The sequence below is a fragment of the Protobothrops mucrosquamatus genome, unplaced genomic scaffold, assembly GCF_001527695.2.
Source record: "Protobothrops mucrosquamatus isolate PMUCROS unplaced genomic scaffold, P.Mucros_1.0 scaffold685, whole genome shotgun sequence".
NCBI lineage: Eukaryota > Metazoa > Chordata > Lepidosauria > Squamata > Viperidae > Protobothrops > Protobothrops mucrosquamatus.
Window position 1 is genome coordinate 270619 of NW_015386971.1, and position 20720 is coordinate 291338.

At 36.7% G+C, this 20720-nt stretch overlaps 1 protein-coding gene across 1 annotated transcript in view; it reads left to right on the top strand.

Moving 5' to 3' along the window:
* HIPK2 (homeodomain interacting protein kinase 2) overlaps positions 1-20720 on the top strand; it is a 78165-nt gene that overhangs the window by 31616 nt on the left and 25829 nt on the right. Inside the window, exons 2-7 of the mRNA XM_015818144.1 lie at positions 8100-8223; positions 12748-12867; positions 14010-14096; positions 15236-15420; positions 17738-17900; positions 20486-20708. Of these exons, the coding sequence (XP_015673630.1) occupies positions 8100-8223; positions 12748-12867; positions 14010-14096; positions 15236-15420; positions 17738-17900; positions 20486-20708 (902 nt within the window). The remainder of the gene's footprint in view (positions 1-8099; positions 8224-12747; positions 12868-14009; positions 14097-15235; positions 15421-17737; positions 17901-20485; positions 20709-20720) is intronic.

A 20720-nucleotide genomic window follows, 5' to 3' on the forward strand; every position in this document is an offset into this window, starting at 1 on the left:
TGTGTTAGGGTGCAGAGAGCCAATGCCTCATCAATCTTCAAACGCTTCGCCCTCGTTAAGACTGGATTACCAGCAGGAAGGGGCGTGACAAGTTTTGCATACTTGGTCTCAAGAGCAGGCAGACAAAGGAAACCCATTGGTGGAGTCTCCGTCTCCGTACTGAGAAAAGGCGTTCAGGTAAGACCAACGCCCCTTTCAAATGTTTTTTTCCTTATTATTTTGAAAATGTGCAACTGAAAAGTGTAGGTTGAAACCCAGCAGTGCTAACATTCTTGTGTAGGATCCATAAATGAGAGTGAACGCTATTGATACCCAAGAATATGCCACTTGTACCAAGAATTTCTGTAGCACTTTCTCCCTCTGAGAGAACAATTATCTGCTCACTTTTTCCATACTAGACATACAGTAACTTTGGAATCCTTCATCATGTTCCATTAAAAGGTTATAACTTGACTATCTCTATCTGCAATGCCTAAGTTATTTAAGAAACCTTCTTAATGAAATCACATTAAGAAATGACATTTCATACAAAGCAAAACAATTTTGCAACTGATCAAATCAGAGTTATATAATCATCATCATCATCATCATCATCATCATCAAGCACCTGCAACATAACACCCCGGACTTAACAATTGTCAATAAGAAAGACAAAAAAGTCTGGATAGTGGACGTGGCAGTGCCTGGAGACAGCAGAATAGACGAGAAAGAACTGGAGTAGATAACAAAATACAAAGACCTACAAATAGAAATAGAAAGACTGTGGCAAAAACAAGCAAGGGTAGTACCAATAGTAATAGGTGCCTTGGGTGCAATCCCAAAACAACTTGAGCACCACTTGAATACCATTGGCATTGACAAATTCGCCATTAGTCAATTGCAAAAGGCGGCCTTACTAGGAACTGCTTTCATCCTGCGACGATATCTGTAATACCATCAAACATCCACATTTGCCTATCCCAGGTACTGGGTAAGGACTCGATAGGTAGACAAAATGCCAAATCCAGTCTGAACATCTGGCTGACTGTGCGATGATCCATAATGATGATGATGATGATGATGATGATGATGATGATGATGATGATGATGATGAAGTTGGAAGGGACCTTGGAGGTCATCTAGTCCAACCCCCTGCTCAGGCAGGAAACCCTATATCATTTCAGACAAATGGCTGTCCAGTCTCTTCTTAAAAATTTCCAGTGTTGGAGCATTCACCACTTCTGGAGGCAGGTTGTTCCACTGGTTAATTGTTCTGTCAGGAAGTTTCCTTAGTTCTAGGTTGCTTTTCTCCTTGATTAGTTTCCATCTGTTGCTTCTTGTCTTGCCTTCAGGTGCTTTGGAAAATAGCTTGACTCCCTCTTCTTTGTGTCAGCCCCTGAGATATTGGAACACTGCTATCATGTCCCCCCTCGTCCTTCTCTTCATTAAACTAGACATATCCAATTCCAGCAACCGTTCCTTATATGTTTTAGCCTCCAGTCCCTAATCATCTTTGTTGCTCTTCTCTGTACTCTTTCTAGAATCTCAACATCTTTTTTACATCGTGGTGACCAAAACTGGATGCAGTATTCCAAGTGTGGCCTTACCAAGGCGTTGTAAAGTGGTATTAATACTTGACGTGATCTTGATTCTATCCCTCTGTTAATGCAGCCTAGCACTGTGTTGGCTTTTTTGGCAGCTGTAGCACTCTGCTCGCTCATATTTAAGTGATTGTCCACTAGGACTCCGAGATGCCTCTCACAGTTACTACTATTGAACAAGGTACCCCCTATGCTATACCTGTATATTTGGTTTTCTTGCCTAAATGTAGAACCTTACTTTTTTCACCATTGAATTTCATTTTGTTAGCTAGCGCTCAGTGTTCGAGTCTGTCCAGATCCTCCTGTATCTTAAGCCTGTCTTCTGGAGCGTTGGCTATTCCTGCCAACTTGGCGTCGTCTGCAAATTTGATGAGTTCCCCATCTATCCCCTCATCCAAATCGTTGATGAAGATGTTGAAGAGCACTGGGCCCAGAACAGAGCCCTGGGGCACCCCACTACACACACAGTCTGCTTCAAAAGTTCATATTTAGAATTGTGAACAAGATCTGCTTTTCTCATTCTTCTCTATTGTGCATATGTAAAGGTGCATATTCAAGATAGTTTTACTTAAATTAGCTGCTTTTCACCTCTGTTCTTTCATACAAATAACAGCATTGAGAGAATCATTTGTTCCACTCTTTACCTATACACTTTGCTGTGTATTTGCCTCATCATTATCTCTTCACCTGATTCTCCCAATGGACATGTGAAAAGGCCCAGTAACTATAGAGATCATATTGATTGATTCTAAAATTTATTTTACCCTGTCAGTTGTACTTTTTTTCCTCCTTTGAATACCGCTTATTGAAACAAACAAACAAAAAAGGTATGGATGGGCAAATCTTTTACAATATCAGAGATGAAAATCTGTTAACCTTCCACATAATCTGATTTAATTTTTCCCTTCTTCGGACCTGGAAATCTTGACTGCTTCAACAGCTGTTTCTATTTTTTTCTCAGTGCAGGGGAAAATCAATCAGAAAACACACCAATAAAATATTAGTTCCTCAAATATTAAGGCATAGTGGAGCTTGTCAGAAAAATGAGAAATGATTTCACCAGAAATGCCTATTTCCATTAGGACATATTAACCAGCTTTCCATTCTTGAGTCATCAGCTGTACTCTTCCTTAAACCCATAAACAAAAATAAGATGAAAACAAATGTACCATGTAAAGTTGTGGGGAAATGTATATGGAAAGTTATTGTGTCCAATGTTTGGAAATAAGTTTCCTCTTCAATTTATTTTTAAGTTAAGTAGAATTTTAGAAATTCATTTTTTTACTAAAATATATTGTGTTTCTCACTAAACATTCATTTGTATGATGTCAGTATAGTCAGACAAAAAAAAATCCAGTATGAAATTTCTGAATGGCTTCATCATTGGAGGTTTTTAAAAAGAGTCATTTGTCTGAAATGGTATAGGGTCTCCTGTTTGAGCAGTGGTTTGGACTAGAAGACCTCCAAGGTCCCTTCCAGCTCTATTTTGATTGATTGATTGATTGATGGTATTCTTTAGTGTTGAGAATGACAACTAGGGCATTTATTCTGATTTGTAGATTATTTCTTTCAGAGAGAGAGAGAAAATCTTTGAATTGCCTGTTTTGTCAATACTTTATCTTTCCATTCTATTTCCATGCCTTAAGTCGCACCATATCATGCTATTTTAGTGGAAGAATATTAGCTCATTGCCTGACTCATGCAGTTCACTATATGCATATCACTTGAGAACAAATGTATTTACTGTTTTACCATTGTCCTCAGAATAACAATACATTTATTTATTTGCAATAAATTCACATTAGAAGTTTTAGAACCTCAGTACTGCTTCCGATACCTGCATGCCAGTCCAGTTTCAAGACAGCTTGAAAATGACAAAGAAAGGTTGATCAGTTTCAGCATTTCTCTCCCTGAAAGCTAGCTAAACGATTAAGAACTAGTTCTCTGAGTCCATGGGATGCTGGAAAACCTGCACATCCTTTTATTTAAAAAGCTTATTAGTGTGTTGAGGGTTCATGTGTTTAATGTTCATGTCAGTCAACTGTTTTATTCTTTTCTGTTAAAACAATTAAAACAATTTATGTGCTTCTGTGTCATGATGCATTGTTCATTTTTACACTGGTTTTCCTCCAAGGAAGTCAGAGTGATGGATATAGGCCCCACCCTTTTTTTTTCTTTACAGAAACTTGTAAGGTAGGTTCAACAATAAGACAGAAAGAGACTGGCCTAAGATTGTTTGGTCAGATTCTAATCCCCAATCTATCTAGCAGAATGGCTCATTGTTGCTTAGTTCCTCCCTGCAATGGAAGTCTGGTTAAGTACTTTACTAAATTTATGACCATTAGAATGGTTTCTCTATCAGGCTGAGAAACGAAGAACAGCTGCAAACAATTATATCCCTTGTTCTTAAAAAAACAAGCTAGTGGGATCTATCTATCTATCTATCTATCTATCTATCTATCTATCTATCTATCTATCTATCTATCTAAGATAGATAGATAGATAGCTTTGTTCTTTAAATATTTGGTTCTGTAAATCCCTCTAAGATTTACAGTTGCCATCAGTCGTTTACTCTGAAAAAAATTCAGTCTTGCTTTCAGTAAACAAGGTAAATAGGGATAATAATTGGAAGAGAACAGCCCCTATTGATACTTTTGTATTTTTATTTTTAGAGCATTTGTCCTATGTCCTCCTGCTCAAGATTTCTGTCTTTTTGTTTTCTCTCCGTGTCAATGTGTGTTTTCCTCTAGTTGCTGAACTTGTGTTTCCCTTCCAGACTCTGGACTTATAATAAGATTTCTCTTTCTGTGTACCTGGTACCAATTTGTTTGTGGAAACATGTTTATATATTTGGATATGAAGTTTGCAGTAATTCAGTGGAGGCTTCCAAATTTAAACACTGTACTTCTAAACGGGTTAGCCTGATTTCGTGCAAATTGAAACTTTTGCTAAAACCCCTCCAAGTTCCTGTGTGCCAAATTGCAAGTATAAATGAGAATGCAACACAAGACTCTCTAGAGTGCCTGAATATTTTTTCCAGACTATCCAAGTTACTTTTTCGGCAGCTAGTAAATTTTTCACTACTGGCAAATCTATTAATTACTTATAAAATATTTTACTCTTGAGGTTCAAAATGGAGTAATTTACAAAACTAGACTTCTGGAAAAATGGGTTTAAAAAAATGAGCTAAAGAGCTAAGAATGGTATTACAAATACAGCTTTTGAATGGAGATAAAAATAAAATGCCAAGGTGTGCAGCCTTAGGATATCTTAGATAGCTTGTCTTGAGCCAGAATTTCACAGGCAATTTGCATGATTGGTATTCAATTAATATAACAAATATTTCATTTTCATAATGATAACAGATGTTAAGCTACAATTGGTGAGCCTGTTATTTGAGGCATCTGGAGGACAAGTAAGAAAAGGCAAGTTGGCAGCCATGATGTATGATCAAAGCTTCACCTTTCTTTATGAATCCACAACTCTAAATGGGTTAATATTAGGTTTAGAAGAAGTATGAGTTTGGGCATGCATATAATTTCTTCAGTGATTTCAAACTAAACCATGTGACAATATATTGTTCAGAGCTTTTTCACATATAACACCAAAAGTACCAATTTATATGGATATAAATTGTTTCTTCATTGTAGAAATGTTGGTTTTATATTTCAAAATGGAGAAATTGAAAACTACATTTAGGGTTTGCTATGAAAACTTCCTTAATATTTTACACAGTGCTTCAATTAAAAAGCATATATAACATCCATCAGAGCATTATTAAGCAAAAAAAAAAAAACACCTATTGCTTCTCTGTTGCAGTTAAGGAAAAGTACTCTGCTGAATTCTGCCTGTCAGTCTTCCAAAATATTTCACTTGCAGAGAAGCAGCTTAGGTTTTTTTTTTCTTCCTTAGACTGCTTTCAGAATTCTGTAGAAATTCTTTTTTCGCCTAACATTGTGCTTCCTTTATGATTATGAGGTGGTGGATGTGGTTGTCATTGTTCTCCCCATCACTCAGCCTGGACTTCCTGCTTTAAAACCCCCTTTGGGTGGAATTTCTCCTGATGTCTTCCTTTGGGATTTAATAGAAGTATGGGAAGTTAGGGATGCTGCTGGTGACTGGGAAGATAATTGTGTAGACAAATGCAAGGCAAAACACTTACCACAGCTTCCAGCCTCTTGGTGATTAAGAGGTATACAAGAATTTCACCAAAATATTTTACTCTTTTTTGTGGATAAGGGACAAATGCAACCTTTTTTTGGCATATTACTTAGAAATCTAAATAACAGTTGTATTAATCTTGTTTTGAAAATAAAATGTAATGACTTGAACCCTAAGGTATATGCAGTGAGGCTCCTTCCTTCCTTCCTTCCTTCCTTCCTTCCTTCCTTCCTTCCTTCCTTCCTTCCTTCCTTCCTTCCTTCCTTCCTTCCTTCCCAAGGAAGGTGTAGATTTTATGTCATCTGTACTGCATATCCTCCATGAGTAAATGAATATATGTATTGTAATTAAAAATAATAAAAAGCACTGATAGTTTAATAAATTATCTCACGTTTTTGAATTATAAAGACTGTTTAGTTGATCTGTTTCTCAGTTTTTTAAGAAGTCTCATCTCATCTAATAATGGAAATAAATTTTGGTTGAATAAGTAGACAGTTCCCGAAGAGTTTTTCTTCTTTCCACTTAGTTGTATATACATCAGGCTGTCTAAAACAACAAGGGGAAAATTGTTTTGGAAAAAATGTAGAATTCAGGCTGTAGAACAAAGGTGCCCTTGCAATTTAAAGAGACCCAACACCAGATTTGTGGGTGGGGACTATGGTCAATGAATACACATCCTCTATTATACAGTCTGTAGCAGCACAAACCCCAATGCATTCTTCTTTCCCTTTTTCCTTACCCCTATAGCTATAGACAACATTCTCTACTTCCTGATGTCTATCCCCTCCCCACCCACTGCTTGGAAGAGAGACATTATTCTCTTTTATTCCTCTTACTACTGGCAGTGGGGTTCTCTCTTGGCAGCTAACATTCATTTCCAAACCGATTTAATCCTTAGATAGTCAGTAAGGAATTCACTTTTTATTAGGTTTCCTATACTCCTTTGAAATTAATATTTAATCAATTTTCACCAAAAAGACTGTTTCAAAAATATTGAGAGCCCTGTTCACACTAAAGCTTAGTTTATAATTTACAGTATCTCACTGCAAAAGAGAATTGGTTTCAAATTTCTCTTGGTAGTGTTTTTGAGTTTGTTGTGGATGATAGCAGAATACTTTAGTGTTAGTATGGCTGTTTCATTTTGCACATCCTTCCAGTCCTCTGAAGCTTCCAGTCTGAAAAATCCCCATGAAATGTTTTCTCATCAGGTCTTTCCTTGGGATTTCATAAAAGTGCTAGAAGCCAAAGGGACTGTAAACATTTGGAGAGATTATGGTAATATTTCCAATCTCTTGGTCACTTTGAAACTAAGCGTGAGGAAAAAAAACTCATTTTACCCACAAAAATTTTACAAAATTCTCTTCTTTAAAAAAAAAAATCCCAAAAGGAATTTTTTTTTCATCATATTGAATGGGAACTAATAGAAAAATATGTCTGTGAATGTTTCTGCATGGCATATATTTGCACACGTGGCACCTTTGTGGTTCCTTGGAATGCAATTTATGTAAAAGATGTTACATGTATGAAAGAGATACTAGATCGTGGTATCTTTTATGTGTACAGAATAGAAAACATTTGTGAAATGTTCAGCTTGATATATAACTCAAAGGAAAATTATATAAACCATCAGCCTGTTGAAGACATAGATGCACCATATATATAGTTATTCCTAGAGTTGGTCTTAATATTCCATTATACAATAGCTGGTGCTGTACAGATTTAAATCACGTTGGCCTAAGAGGAGATACTGTAGTTTCACAGCCTGGGAATTAGGTTACAAAATCTTTGGTTTTTGCAACAGAGATAACTATTGCATGCATAAATGATTATTGGAGTTAACATTTTTATGGATAAATATCCTGATTTTTATGAGCAGCATGGTAGCCTAGAGGTTAATCCTGGCCGATGTTTCTCTATCTGGGCACAAAGAGAAGATATCTGCTGCAAGCCTCACGTGGTGTCAGGAAGGGCATCCAGCCAGTAAACACTCAGCTCCATTTAGTTACCCGGACAACACCCCGACTAAAAGGATGAAAGAGTCATAAAAAGAAAAAAAATCTGATTTTTATCAGTGGCATAGCCAACAAATGTTTGCAGATTATGCTTTTCCCAACATAGAAAGCTGTGATAGAGAAAGCTCTACCAGTTGAACTCAGGCCGCTCACATACATAAAAGGGAAGACAGCACCTATAATAATCTATATAAAAGAGAGTTTAAATATGTACTCATGAATAAATCCTCTTTTTTTCTGAACATAACCTGATTGTGTTAGAAGTTTTATTCCTTGTGCTTTCTTACATAATCATATTATTATTTTGCAATGGTTAATGTTTTCCTCTGATGCTGTTCCTCCACAGAGCCCCTGAAATCATCCTTGGGTTACCTTTCTGTGAAGCAATTGACATGTGGTCTTTGGGATGTGTCATTGCAGAACTTTTTTTGGGCTGGCCATTATATCCAGGAGCTTCAGAATATGATCAGGTTGGTATTGTTGGTTTTGTTGCTATTGTTGTTATTGTTTGGACAAATATGATAACTCTTCTGCTGCAAGGGTGATGTACTTCATGAATTTAATGAGAAATTCTCTTCCATCAGTAATGGGAAATGGAAAGACACTTTTCATCTTGATTATCCATTTCTTCCCAGTGATGTTACATTTAATTTTATATGTTATCTCTTCAGAATACCAACTCATCAAGCACACTCCCAGTTCAAACACCTCCTTGGTATTTTTACAACAAAAGATCTCAGTCAGGGTAGGGAAATTGTGGCCTTCCACATGTTCGTGAATTACGATTTCGGCAACCTCCAGTAATGGACAGGATAGTTGGTGTTTCTGGGAGTTGTACTTTGGCAGCACATAGAGTTTGTAAAATCTATGAGTTAGAAGTCAAAGTGCAAAAGTAATCTTTCTGATTCCACATGATCAGCTGAGGGTCTAATGTGTGTATTTGCATTGACCTGAAAATGTGAATTGCTTTCCATTTAATTCTGGACTCTAATAAAAGAAGGATCAGATCATGCAGAAAGCTATATTAACACTCAAGTAAACACAAATACAGTGTTCCTACAAACTGCCAGTTAGATGTGTAGAGGTTGCTGACAAAATGGGCCTGTATCTAATCTCTATCTAGCTTTGGTTCTGTGCATTCAATTGAACAGAGCTCAGGCATACCAACAAAGACTAGTATAATGACACTCTTACATCTATTCTACTCCAAGCCAGGCATCTTCTAGTTCTGTGTATTAAACTCTCAGGATTTCTTCGTATAGCTGTTAACAGTGCAGACATCTAGAAAGCACCCAACTTAGGGAAGACTACACTGTTTTTCATCTGTCTCCAAATTTTAACTTTCCCATTTCCAGTTAATCATGTTTGCCCTGCCCTGTTAGCATGAAATGATCTTATATTTTCACTGCTGAGGCATGTTTTGTTATTTTTGGACCTCTACATCTGAACTGTCAAAATTCAGTGTTAAGAGTTTTCTATATCTCTTTGCTGTCATCTAATGATTGTCTGGAGATATTTTTTTTTTTTTGCAGTCCAGATATAGTAGCCCTACTTATTCTGTGTAGTGTTTGGGAATAGTGTTTCTTTAGTAGCACTTTGCATAAATGTATTGTCAATCAAGAATTTCATTTTCAAAAAAAGAGAACACTGTCTAAATGGGAGTCTGGTCAGTGGGTAAAATAAGAATTCTTTCTCCAGTATAGCAAGGGTCAACAAAAATACTTCTTGTACAATGCAGAAAAATGCAATATACTCAATGCTTGTAAGACTTAACACAGAAGATCATGTGGCATCTATCAAATACACATTTTATACTAGAGTAGCTTGCTCCATATTGGCATTCTACATACGCCTCTGTTCCATATGTCTCTGGACCACAATCTCCCTTTTTTATTGCAGTAGGACCAGTGCTTGTCAGTTATTCCAAAGAGCATTTCCCCTCATCATTATTTCAAGACAGCACTTCTCCTGATCAGATAAGTTATCTAAAGTGATGGCTGGGGAGCTACATTACCCTTTATATGATTAAGACCAAGTCCTAGAGAGGCTGCGTAAAACAACTCCTGTGTAGGCATTCCATCTCTGTGGTTGTACAGCTATCTGTCTCCTACCTCTTGGGAAAGAACAAGAGGCAGAGGAGGATAGGAAATGGATATTCTGCCTTCCTGACTCTAGTAGCATCAACCTGATTATATCACAACTATCCGTTTAATAAAATTACAGGAAATGGTAAGGGAATTCACGCTCCTTTCCCTTCCTCAAAAAGATAGGTGGACTGAGATACCTATTGCATGATTATTTGGGACAAACTAATTTTGCACTGCCAAGACATACAAATGTGGTAAGTAAACTGGAGAGAAGGAGATCTCAATTAGCTACATTTGCATGAACAAAGCTTATTTCTCATTTACTCAACCATGGAAGTTCTAATTATTATGCAAAGGTCACATAGTGAATTTACAGCTATAATGTATGCCAAAGGTCTGTCCATCAGTTTTAAGTTTCCACAGTTTTCTAATTTATTGCTATGAAATGCTGCCAAATATGGCATGGAAGATGGATGCAACACGAAACTTCACCCTCCTTAGTTTTATTCAGGAAGATCCCTATTTATGCTTGTGAGACATGTTAGCAGAGAGAATAATAATCCACACATTGAATTAGTATTAGAAATTAAACTATACTGAATACCCTAAAAAAGCCAATTTGCATGAAAGTAAAACCTGTATTATTAAATAGCAGGAACTCTTATATTAATTTAAAGGGTTACAATTTTTATGAGATAAGCTTTCATTACATACTGTATGTGATATGCAAATAAGGGAATTGCTATAGTTTCTGCAATTCATTTCCAAATGTCCTATTTGTAGTGGATTTAGAGATTTCTTGTAACTCGGGTTGAATTGTCCACGTATCTAATGAAATAGGGGATCATTTAGGGCATAAGGTTCAACCACATCACTCATCAGAGAAATCCAGATTAAAGTATCCCTAATAGATGGCTATCCCTAATACACTCTGAAATAATTAATTTTCTAGTCTTTAAGTTACCATAATTTTATTTGATACTTTTGCTCCTTTCAGGTTATAAACCAATTTCATATTTAAAAACTAAAAAAAAGGAAAATACTAAGTAATATTTTACTATTGTCTGAGCACTGTTCTAGAAAGGGACTTGGGATAGATGGAGCAAATCTCACCTGTCTGGTAGGGTGGTAGACAGGATACTGAAGCTGCAACGGAAGTAGTCTGTCTTTTATGTGGATCAGATAGGGGTTGGCTACAAAATGAAACTTCCCTTGATAATATTAACAAATCTTAGAAGTCTAAATATGATCTTGCTAAGGATGTTCCTAGTGAAAGGTTAGGTAGTGGTACCAATCAAAATCATTGTGCAGCTATTCTGTATTTTTCTCTTAGTGGTTTTTGCTTTTTTTGTTTTGTATTTTGTGGATAGGAAAGTAGATCAAAGGAATAGTGGAAACAGTTCCTTAAAGGTTCTACTTGAAGTATGTCATCTGGACCCCTGGAAAATCCTGTGATTGAAACAGGTCATTGGCCTTGAGCAGAAATTCTTGGATTAAAATCAATATTTGCAGATGACAATTGCTGGAAACTACATTTAATTCTTGGTCTCTGCACAAAATCAATTTCTGCTTTGCCATTGGCCAGCATGGATTTAGCATTGGTTTGCTTAGAGCCTGCAGGGTTTAAATGATTCTGCAAGAATACACATAATTAGCATATACATGGGGAGGTAGGGAAAACTAATGTCTGAGCGTCCGATATGTTCAGTTGTAACTGTGCATGGAAATCCTTTAGGAGGTCAAACAGCTGAATGTCCTCAGTTCTAAATCTATCCTGTCATTCCTTTTGTCTGCCACTTAATGCTCTCCACTGAAGTATTGTCTACCTCATCCTTCCCTCTTTCTGGTTTATTGCCACTGCCATATTATTTATTTCCAGAAGCAGCAGAAGTTTGTGTTGTAGTTGCAAAACATACTTACAGTTTTAAAATTTACTTACACACACACACTCCAGCATTTTTAAGAAAGTGTGTATTTTATATTAAATTAAGATGTCCCATCTAATGAAGTAAATTCTAGCATGTAAACATGGGCAGATGTCTCACTAGGTAGTATTGTTTGCCACACTTAATACTGTTGACTTTGGTTTTTCAAATCTCAAACCCAGATACTGTATATTTCTATTGTTTACTGTCTGATCCTTTTTAAATTTTAAATTTCAGATATAAAAACTGAGACTTAGGATCTACATTAAACCTATTGTCACATTTCTGGATACTGATGGTCATTTTGATACAGTTTTCTTTCTGTTCACATTGTTCTAAAAACTGGGTCTTTGTGTTATCTTTTGACACAGTTACAACTTCCTTCTCCCCATCTGGGTCTATCAGTTATTAAACATGCAGCATATAATATTGCTCAGAGCTGATTGATGTCCAAAATATATTAATATATCAATACTCAAAGCAAATGGCAGAGAACAGGGTGGTGGTAAGGTAATGTAACCTCACTTTCAAGGCATTTAGTTTATACAAATCCGCTTAAAGTTAATATTTGAGGATCAAAGCCAGAGTTATAAATGTTCTGTTGCCAATAAAGCACAACCTTGGAGCATGTATGCTTTCTTTGTATAGGTTTATTACCTTTCCTTTATCTTTATAAGCTATGAACAAAATGATACACACCATAAGCTTTAAAGGCTAATATAGCAGTGTGGTGGGATTTTAATAGAGAAAAGAAAGATAACTTTATAGCACCCTAGTAATTTAGACTTTTAATACATAGCCAACATTATTAATGGTTGAAATCTGTGGGCCTTGTCCTCTCTTTCAAATCCTTGATTTGAGTAGCACTTTCTGTGCCTTTGATTTATTTCTATATTTTCTTTCATTGTTAAATATGCACACAAATATGTTTACCTGGCACAGATCTCAGTGAAATAATCCTGGTCTCATCTTTCTCTTACAGATCCGATATATTTCACAGACACAAGGCTTGCCAGCTGAATATTTGTTAAGTGCAGGAACAAAGACCACAAGATTTTTCAATAGGGACACTGATTCACCATATCCACTGTGGAGGCTAAAGGTAAGGTGCTGTTTTTGTGTTTTTTTTAAGCATACTTAGACCCTGCATTTCATAGTATTGAAATATTGCTGATATATTTGTAAATTATAACGTTGTGCTGATGCACAGTTGCTGCAATCAGAGATTCCATTTTGGTCTGGCTTGAGGGGTTTATTTATTTAATTACATTTATTATAATGTAATTATTGAACTGAAGAAACCTCTTGGATAAGAAACATATTCAAGGAAAACATAGAGTCCAGTTGTCTTTTGAAAAAGCACCTTTGGGGTACATTTATTATAGCTGCCTACTTGCAGCAGCTTGTGCTAGACAAGTTAAGCTGTGTCATGTACAATAAGGCAGGAGCTTCATACTTAAGAATCAGAAGTACGTTCATAAAAATAGTTTTATGAATTATATCAAGTACAGATTCTTCCTGCCTGTCTTGCTACTATTGGTTTGGAAGATAGAAAGCTTTTACTGGAGATTATCTTGTTACTCAAGACTTCCTGGCTCAATTTCTGTAATTTCTAGAATAATCTTATGAAGAGAAACTGTAATCATATTTTACTGAATGTGGTATCTCCAACATTACTGCCTCCCATTAATATAGCCAATGCAGTCTCATTTCACAGCAATATCAGAAGATAATATCAGGGACTTTTGACCCTGAGGGAAGACAAGGATGAGAAATTTTTATGATGGCTCAGGGGTTGCATTCATTTCTGCAGAGATTCATGTCATGGCAGCAGACACAATCAAAACCAAAAATAGTTAAAGGAATAGTGTTTATTTCCTTCCCTTATCCCCTCCCTCCCCTTTTCTATCTCTTTCCCCAACCCACCTGTATAAGGAGGATAAGAGCAGTTCAGCAGGTGCCATATCTAAGTCAAGAGTTCATTCCCTTACAATAAGACCATGTGTTGCTGAACCTACTTTCCACATATGATGAAAAATATTGTAATGATTTAAAATAATGCAAAGATTTACTTTCATTCTCTTGCAACTCTATGTGTGATGGACAACTTACCTATATCGGATAATATTATGTTGGGATTATGCTTAAAGCAGTGGCAAATTATGTATCATTCACTTGAGTTAGAAATAGATTAGTGTATAATGAAATGCTGATTTTACTACCTTTTTGGTTGATTTTGGGCAGACACCAGATGACCATGAGGCAGAGACGGGTATTAAGTCAAAAGAAGCAAGAAAGTATATTTTCAACTGTTTGGATGACATGGCACAGGTAAGAATATTGCTGGGATATCACATTTATCAATAACAAAATAAGTAAATAAAAACAATGCATTCTTCCATTAGTCCAAAAGAACTGTAGATAAATTAAACCTATAGTAGCTTAATTTGCTTTTCAACCTGTATCATTGTCAACAAAGACACTTCTTATGACATTTTACTTATAGAGAAGATCAGTAAATCACAAATTTTAATCTCCTATCCCCACTACAACACATACCCACACACAAAAGTAAGATTTGTTCTAGAACTGAGATTGAGATTTTTAAAAAGGGATGCTTAACTAGATAAACTCTCTACACACAAATTATATTTTATATATTGGCAACCCTCCCCTTTTTTAAGTTCCAGTGTTTATGTGTCTTTATCGAGAATGGGAAGTCCATCAGTACAGATAGTCCTCAACTTACGACCACAGCTGAGCCCAACATTTCTGTTGCTAAGTGAGACATTTGTTAAGTGAATTTTGCCCCATTTACAGCCTTTCTTGTCATACTTGTTAAGTAAATCACTGCAGATGTTAAGTTAGTAACACAGTTGTTAAGTGAATCTGGCTTCCCCCCTTGAATTTGATTGTCAGAAGGTCACAAAAGGGGATCACATGGCCCTGGGATAATGCAACGTCATAAATATGAACCAGTTGCCAAGAGTCTGAATTTTGATCACATAACCATGGGAATGTTGCAGTGGTCGTAAGTGTGAAAAATGGCCGTACATCCTTTTTTCAGTGCCATTGTAACTTTGAACGGTCACAAAATTAACTGTTGTAAGTTGAGGACTATCTATATACTGGACAGGGCTCTCTGCAATACTTACAACTTAAAATAGGTCTCATAATATTGTACAGCAGGTACTGGTCATCCAGTTTATTCAACAGAGAAGTTGATGTGGAAAACATTACTATGATTGAAAATTATAATCTTGGTAGAATTTACTGCACATTAAACCTACATAGGAGAAAGCAACATTTTTTTTACATGCATTTAGAATAGCTACTGCTCCAATATTTATTGGAAGCCTATACCTCCCCAAAGTCTATCTCTATGTAGGGGTGAAGAAGAACCTGCAGATTTGATTAGTTCAGACTTTCTAGAAATCTGTATTTGCTACTGATTTGAATTTCCCTTTCAGGTAAATATGACAACAGATTTAGAAGGAAGTGATATGTTGGTGGAAAAGGCAGACCGGAGGGAGTTCATAGATCTGCTAAAGAAAATGTTGACCATAGATGCAGATAAGAGGATAACACCAATTGAAACACTCAATCACCCATTTGTCACCATGACACACCTGCTTGATTTTCCCCATAGCACCCAGTAAGTTTCTTTCGGTCTACTTTGTGTTGGCGATTTTGGAGTGGGAAGGAGTGAATAATGGGATGCAAGGAAGGGTTAATTGATAAGCTGATTGATGTGCCTCTTGGGATGGTAGCAGGTTTTGTATATACATGAGAGCACCTATTCACATGATAAGAATATTTTCATGATCTTTAGCTGGTAGTTCTTCTCCTAGAAATGGTTTATTTTGAGTTATTTTAATAGCTCTGGAGTTATGAGATATTATTTAAGAATGGCATTTTTGGTTCTTTGCTCCAGTGATTTATTCATCTGTTCCTGAGCTGCTTCAAGTATTTCATTGTTTGTCAGTAACTGCTAGGAAAACTGGATGGGTGACTCAGCTCCAATAACAAGAAGGCAAAAGTATTTTGTTCCTCTTATTTTCTAGAGCAGGGGTCTTCAGCGTGCGTGGCTGAAGAATTCTGGGAGTTGAAGTCCACAAGTCATAAAAGGGCCAAGTTTGAAGACCCCTGTTCTAGAGGCAGGCTTAAGGATATGAGAAAGTTTTGGGGGAGAAATCATGGAAGCTTTTTTGAAGGGTCATAAGCATGTTACTTGAAACACAGGGCAACTGTTGAACATGGTAGACCAGACATGTCAAACACAAGGCCCGGGGGCCGGATGCGGCCCGCGAAGTGGTTTCATGTGGCCCGTGAAGCCATCCTGGAAACAGTGAGGGAACGTCCCCCGCTGCCTTGGCCCTGGCCCAGGCCGACCGGGAGCCAATGTACAATTTTGTGGTGGCCATCTATGCTGAAATGCATTCAGTCTTAGCTCCACAAGGCCATCTAGAAACAGCGAGGAACCAGCCCCTGCTGTGTTGGCCCCGCCCCCTGGGTGCATGCTGGGGAGGTGTCATCCTTTGTGAGGAATGAAGAAATGGACCATGCCTTGGCACTTGCCCCGGTCCCACCCCCTTCTGCCAGAGACCCTCAGATCTGTCCCACTCCTGCCCAGGCCCCCACAGGCCCCTTTAATGCGAACGATGTAGAGCTGGCCATGCCCACCCAGTAGGCCACACCCACTCCATCCACGCCCACCCAGTAGACTGCACCCACCCGGCTCCCCCGAGTGCAACCGCAATGCTGATGCGGCCCTCAATGAAATTGAGCTTGACACCCCTGTGGTAGACAATAAATTGAGTAATTTTTTCTTGACAGAATTTAAGACACCTTGCCTTGTGCTATGATACCACACCATTCACATCACTATCTACCTCCATGCAAAACAAAAACCCAACCCCAAACCCTCAATTATTAGATCACAACCCAAGGATGTGATATCCACAGGGTGTGTGGATATTTTCACATAAAATGCAGCTCTAAGCTAGGAAATGAATCAGTGAGAATCTGTGAAAAATTATTGATGCCTTTGAGATTCCATCTAGGAATACAAATTTGGACTGGTTGTCTTTAAAAATGTCTTCCAAACTGATGATTATTTTTGCTTGCATTAATTCTGTTCATTCCATTTTTCTTAGTAATTTTTAAATTATTTTTGTTTTAAATGTAGCCCTGGAATAACTTTCTACAAATAAGACATGGTATACTGACTTGACAGAATAGCAGGGATTATATCAATATTTGATTGTAGAAAATGATAGGGCAAAAAATGTAAAAAAAATATGTAGTTTCTCCTTACTACAGGACGTAATGGGTTTTTGCAGATTTTCAGCTTTGGCACTGTTCATTGGAATGACAGAAAAGGAAAAATAAATTCCAGCATTTTTAGGATGTTTGGAGTTTTTAAGGTTTGTTTCAAGGCCAGGTGACCTTAGAGCTATAATAAAACTCAGAACGTCGTCTGAGAATGCATGGTAGAAGAAGCAGTGATTCTAACAACTCATGGTATTTGCATAATTGTTGTTCAGAAAATTAAAGAATTTATCTGTTGAAGCCTTGGGTTATATTCTTAACAGCAGCTGTATCTATTACATCAACTTATTTTCCATAGCTGCCGTTAAAGAATCATGGGAACTATACAATGGTGGATATGGTAATATTTTAGTATGACTGCTTATCATTCCAGACAGAAACTACAATTCCAGCTCTCCCTGGGGAAAAATAACGACTACAAATAATTTTTATGTTTGTGATATAGTTCTATTTGTAATGAATAGACAGTTTTCTTTTGGCACTAAGTAGCTGGGTTCACAATTTGCATTAAATCATGGCTTGTTTTAAGCCTGGTTTATTGAATAAGACACATTAGCTGAACTCATTTCTCTTACGAAGACAGATGTGATTTCCTCCACCAGTTAAATTATTGCTAATCTTTGGTTCTCCTTCATAAATAGTGTTAAGTCGTGTTTTCAAAACATGGAGATTTGCAAGCGGAGAGTAAACATGTATGACACTGTGAATCAGAGCAAAACACCATTCATCACCCATGTAGCCCCAAGCACATCAACCAATTTAACCATGACCTTCAATAACCAGCTCAATACAGTTCATAACCAGGTAAGAGAAATTATTGTGATGGTCTAACTTGGTGGACTTCGTCTTTCTTTTAAGGGAAGAGATCTTCCAGTATGTTTCTTTTTCTTTTAATGTATAAGCTAATAACTTAAGTAGAGGTTAGAGATATAGACTGCTAATGACCCAAGATCACCCAGAAACTGTGGATCCAGTATATTTATTTTTCTTTTAATTTATAATCTCATAACTCAAGTAGAGATTAGAGATATAGACTGTGGATGGCCTAAGATCACTCAGAAACTGTGGATGACCAAGAATTTGACTCTGGTCCTTTTTATTCTAACATGAGTGCCTTCTAACCCATTGTGACAACCCATCTTCCTCCAAAAAATGTTTTCTCAATGATCATTTTAGTAGCTAGTGACATTTGTGACTAGACTCCCAATTAGCAAGGCTTGCTAGTCTTTTCCTTTTTTGCCTTTCTATCACATGCATATACGCAATACTGACATCATACAAGCAAGCAGAAAAAGATGGAAAGAAGAAAAGATCTTAGGGACAACATGGAATTGGGTCCTTGGGGTGGAAATTTTGCAAAACTGCTCTAATTTTGCCTTCATGGTTGTGACCCTATTGGAAACATTTTGCGAAATCTCAAAAATCTTCAGTGTTCTGCTGACTTCTTCTTCAATCACATCACCATGGACAGATGGAAGAAGAACAGATTAGCCAATAGAAAGATGGCTAAAAGTGCCTGACAGCATTAGAATGCAAATGCTGCAACTTATGTACTTATATAAGATGTTAGGATACAAGTACTTAATTATGTTCTTTTTTATGGTCATTAGTCATTTAGGCAGTTTGTTGCTTAATTGACTTTTTTAAAAAAATATTATTTTTGAAACATAGATTCTTTTTTAAGGAAAAGAATCTGGATTATTTTGGGGTTTTTTTTGTTTTAAATCTTTTTTAAAAATTCATGACAGTAGTGTTGGGATTTCTCTTAACATTATTAATAAAGTCTCATTAATATTCACATTTTTTTGCATCGCAAAAGTTAACAACTAAGAAAATCAATCACATTTATGAAATAACAGGGGAAAAAGATAAAAATATGTGATGGAGACATTTCTACTTCATTCTAATTGGTGAAAGATATAATCAAAATCAAATAATCCTTAATGAATTGTATTTTCTGAAGCAAAGGAGGAGGGACCACAGATTATGTGTACTGTGAAATGTTCTTCAATTACTAAAGGAAATTTAAGGAATTCAATTTATAGGAAAATGAATGCAGGACTGAACGATCAAGAAGAAAACAAAGTTTCAGCTAGAAACACAATCATGAATAAGTACAAATAATAGCTTTTGTCTATGACTTTTAAGGACAAGAACCAGAAAAAGTTGCTAGTGATTAGAAACTGTGAACTGAGGTACTTGGATTCAGTTATTAGCTTTCCCTGTAAGGAAGAAAGAGAAAGTGAGAGCAGTCAAGCTAGCGTACTAGGAAAAAAAACCACTGGGATTTTAAAATGAAGCTGACATAAAACAGTTTCCTTGTCAATAGTCTGTGGGAATGTTTTAATAGATAATCTTTTCCATCACACCTCCTCAGATGGAAGGGATGGAAAGTAATTCATCAAATCACTCTTAAAACCACTGCAATTCTCCAGATGCTTAGAATTCTTCCAATTCTAAAAAAATAATAATTCTAAATTAGAGTTTTGGCCCTAGAGCAAGATGTCTTGAAATTAAAAAAAAATCTTGAAATAATAAACATCCAATATCTGAAGCCACACATTTAGGGTTAGAACTAGAGAAAATGCTGGACTCATCATAGGTATGAGTTGTATTTCTATAGAAAAATCCTGTCCTCAAGCAATATAATCTACATATAAGATCCCTTTGTGTTTTATACATCCCAAGCTACAACTTGGTCACAACCAAATCAACTTGCTTGTGGAGCATGTAACTACAGAAAGTGAGCCATGTTACAAAGTACCAAGAACAGATCAACACACATGCAGTGTATTACTAAGAATGAACGATCTAGAAATATTTATTCATTTTTCAGATGCACAGTCTTGAATCTTTCTATATAGACAATTTGACTATCTTTGGGGGTTGTAGTTTTGATGCCTGGGGTTGTGATCATAATCAGTTGTAGTCCTCGACTTACGACCTCAACTGAGCCCAAAATTTCTGTTGCTAAGTGAGACATTTGTTAAGTGAGTTTTGCCCCATTTTATAACCTTCCTTGCCACAGTTGCTAAGTGAATCACTGCAGTTGTTAAGTTAGTAACATGGTTGTTAAGTGAATTTGGCTTCCCCTTTGACTTTGCTTATCAGAAGATTTGCAATGCTGTTGTAACTTCAAACAGTCACTAAATGTACTGCTGTAAGTCGAGGTCTACCTATAATTGTAAGGGGTACATGATGAATTAAGTTAAATTATCCTTATTCATCTCTAGTTTCCTCCCAGCTTTGTTTTTTTAAACCTTTTCTACCTTTCAAGGTTTTATTTATGTGCCTTATTTATCTTTTCTTTTGGAAACTAGCTTTCCCCAACATTACCATCGCCTTCATATTTTGTTTTTATTTTATTTTAAATCCCATAATTCCTTTAGGCCACCACTCTGGCTCCCACCTCCACCACCAGTGCCACTATTTCCTTAGCCAACCCTGATGTCTCCATACTAAACTACCAATCTGCACTCTACCAGCCCTCGGCAGCGTCCATGGCCGCGGTGGCTCAGAGGAGTGTCCCTCTGCAGACAGGTACAGCGCAGATATGTGCTCGTCCTGACCCTTTCCAGCAAGCCCTTATCGTATGTCCTCCAGGTTTTCAAGGTAAGAATGCTT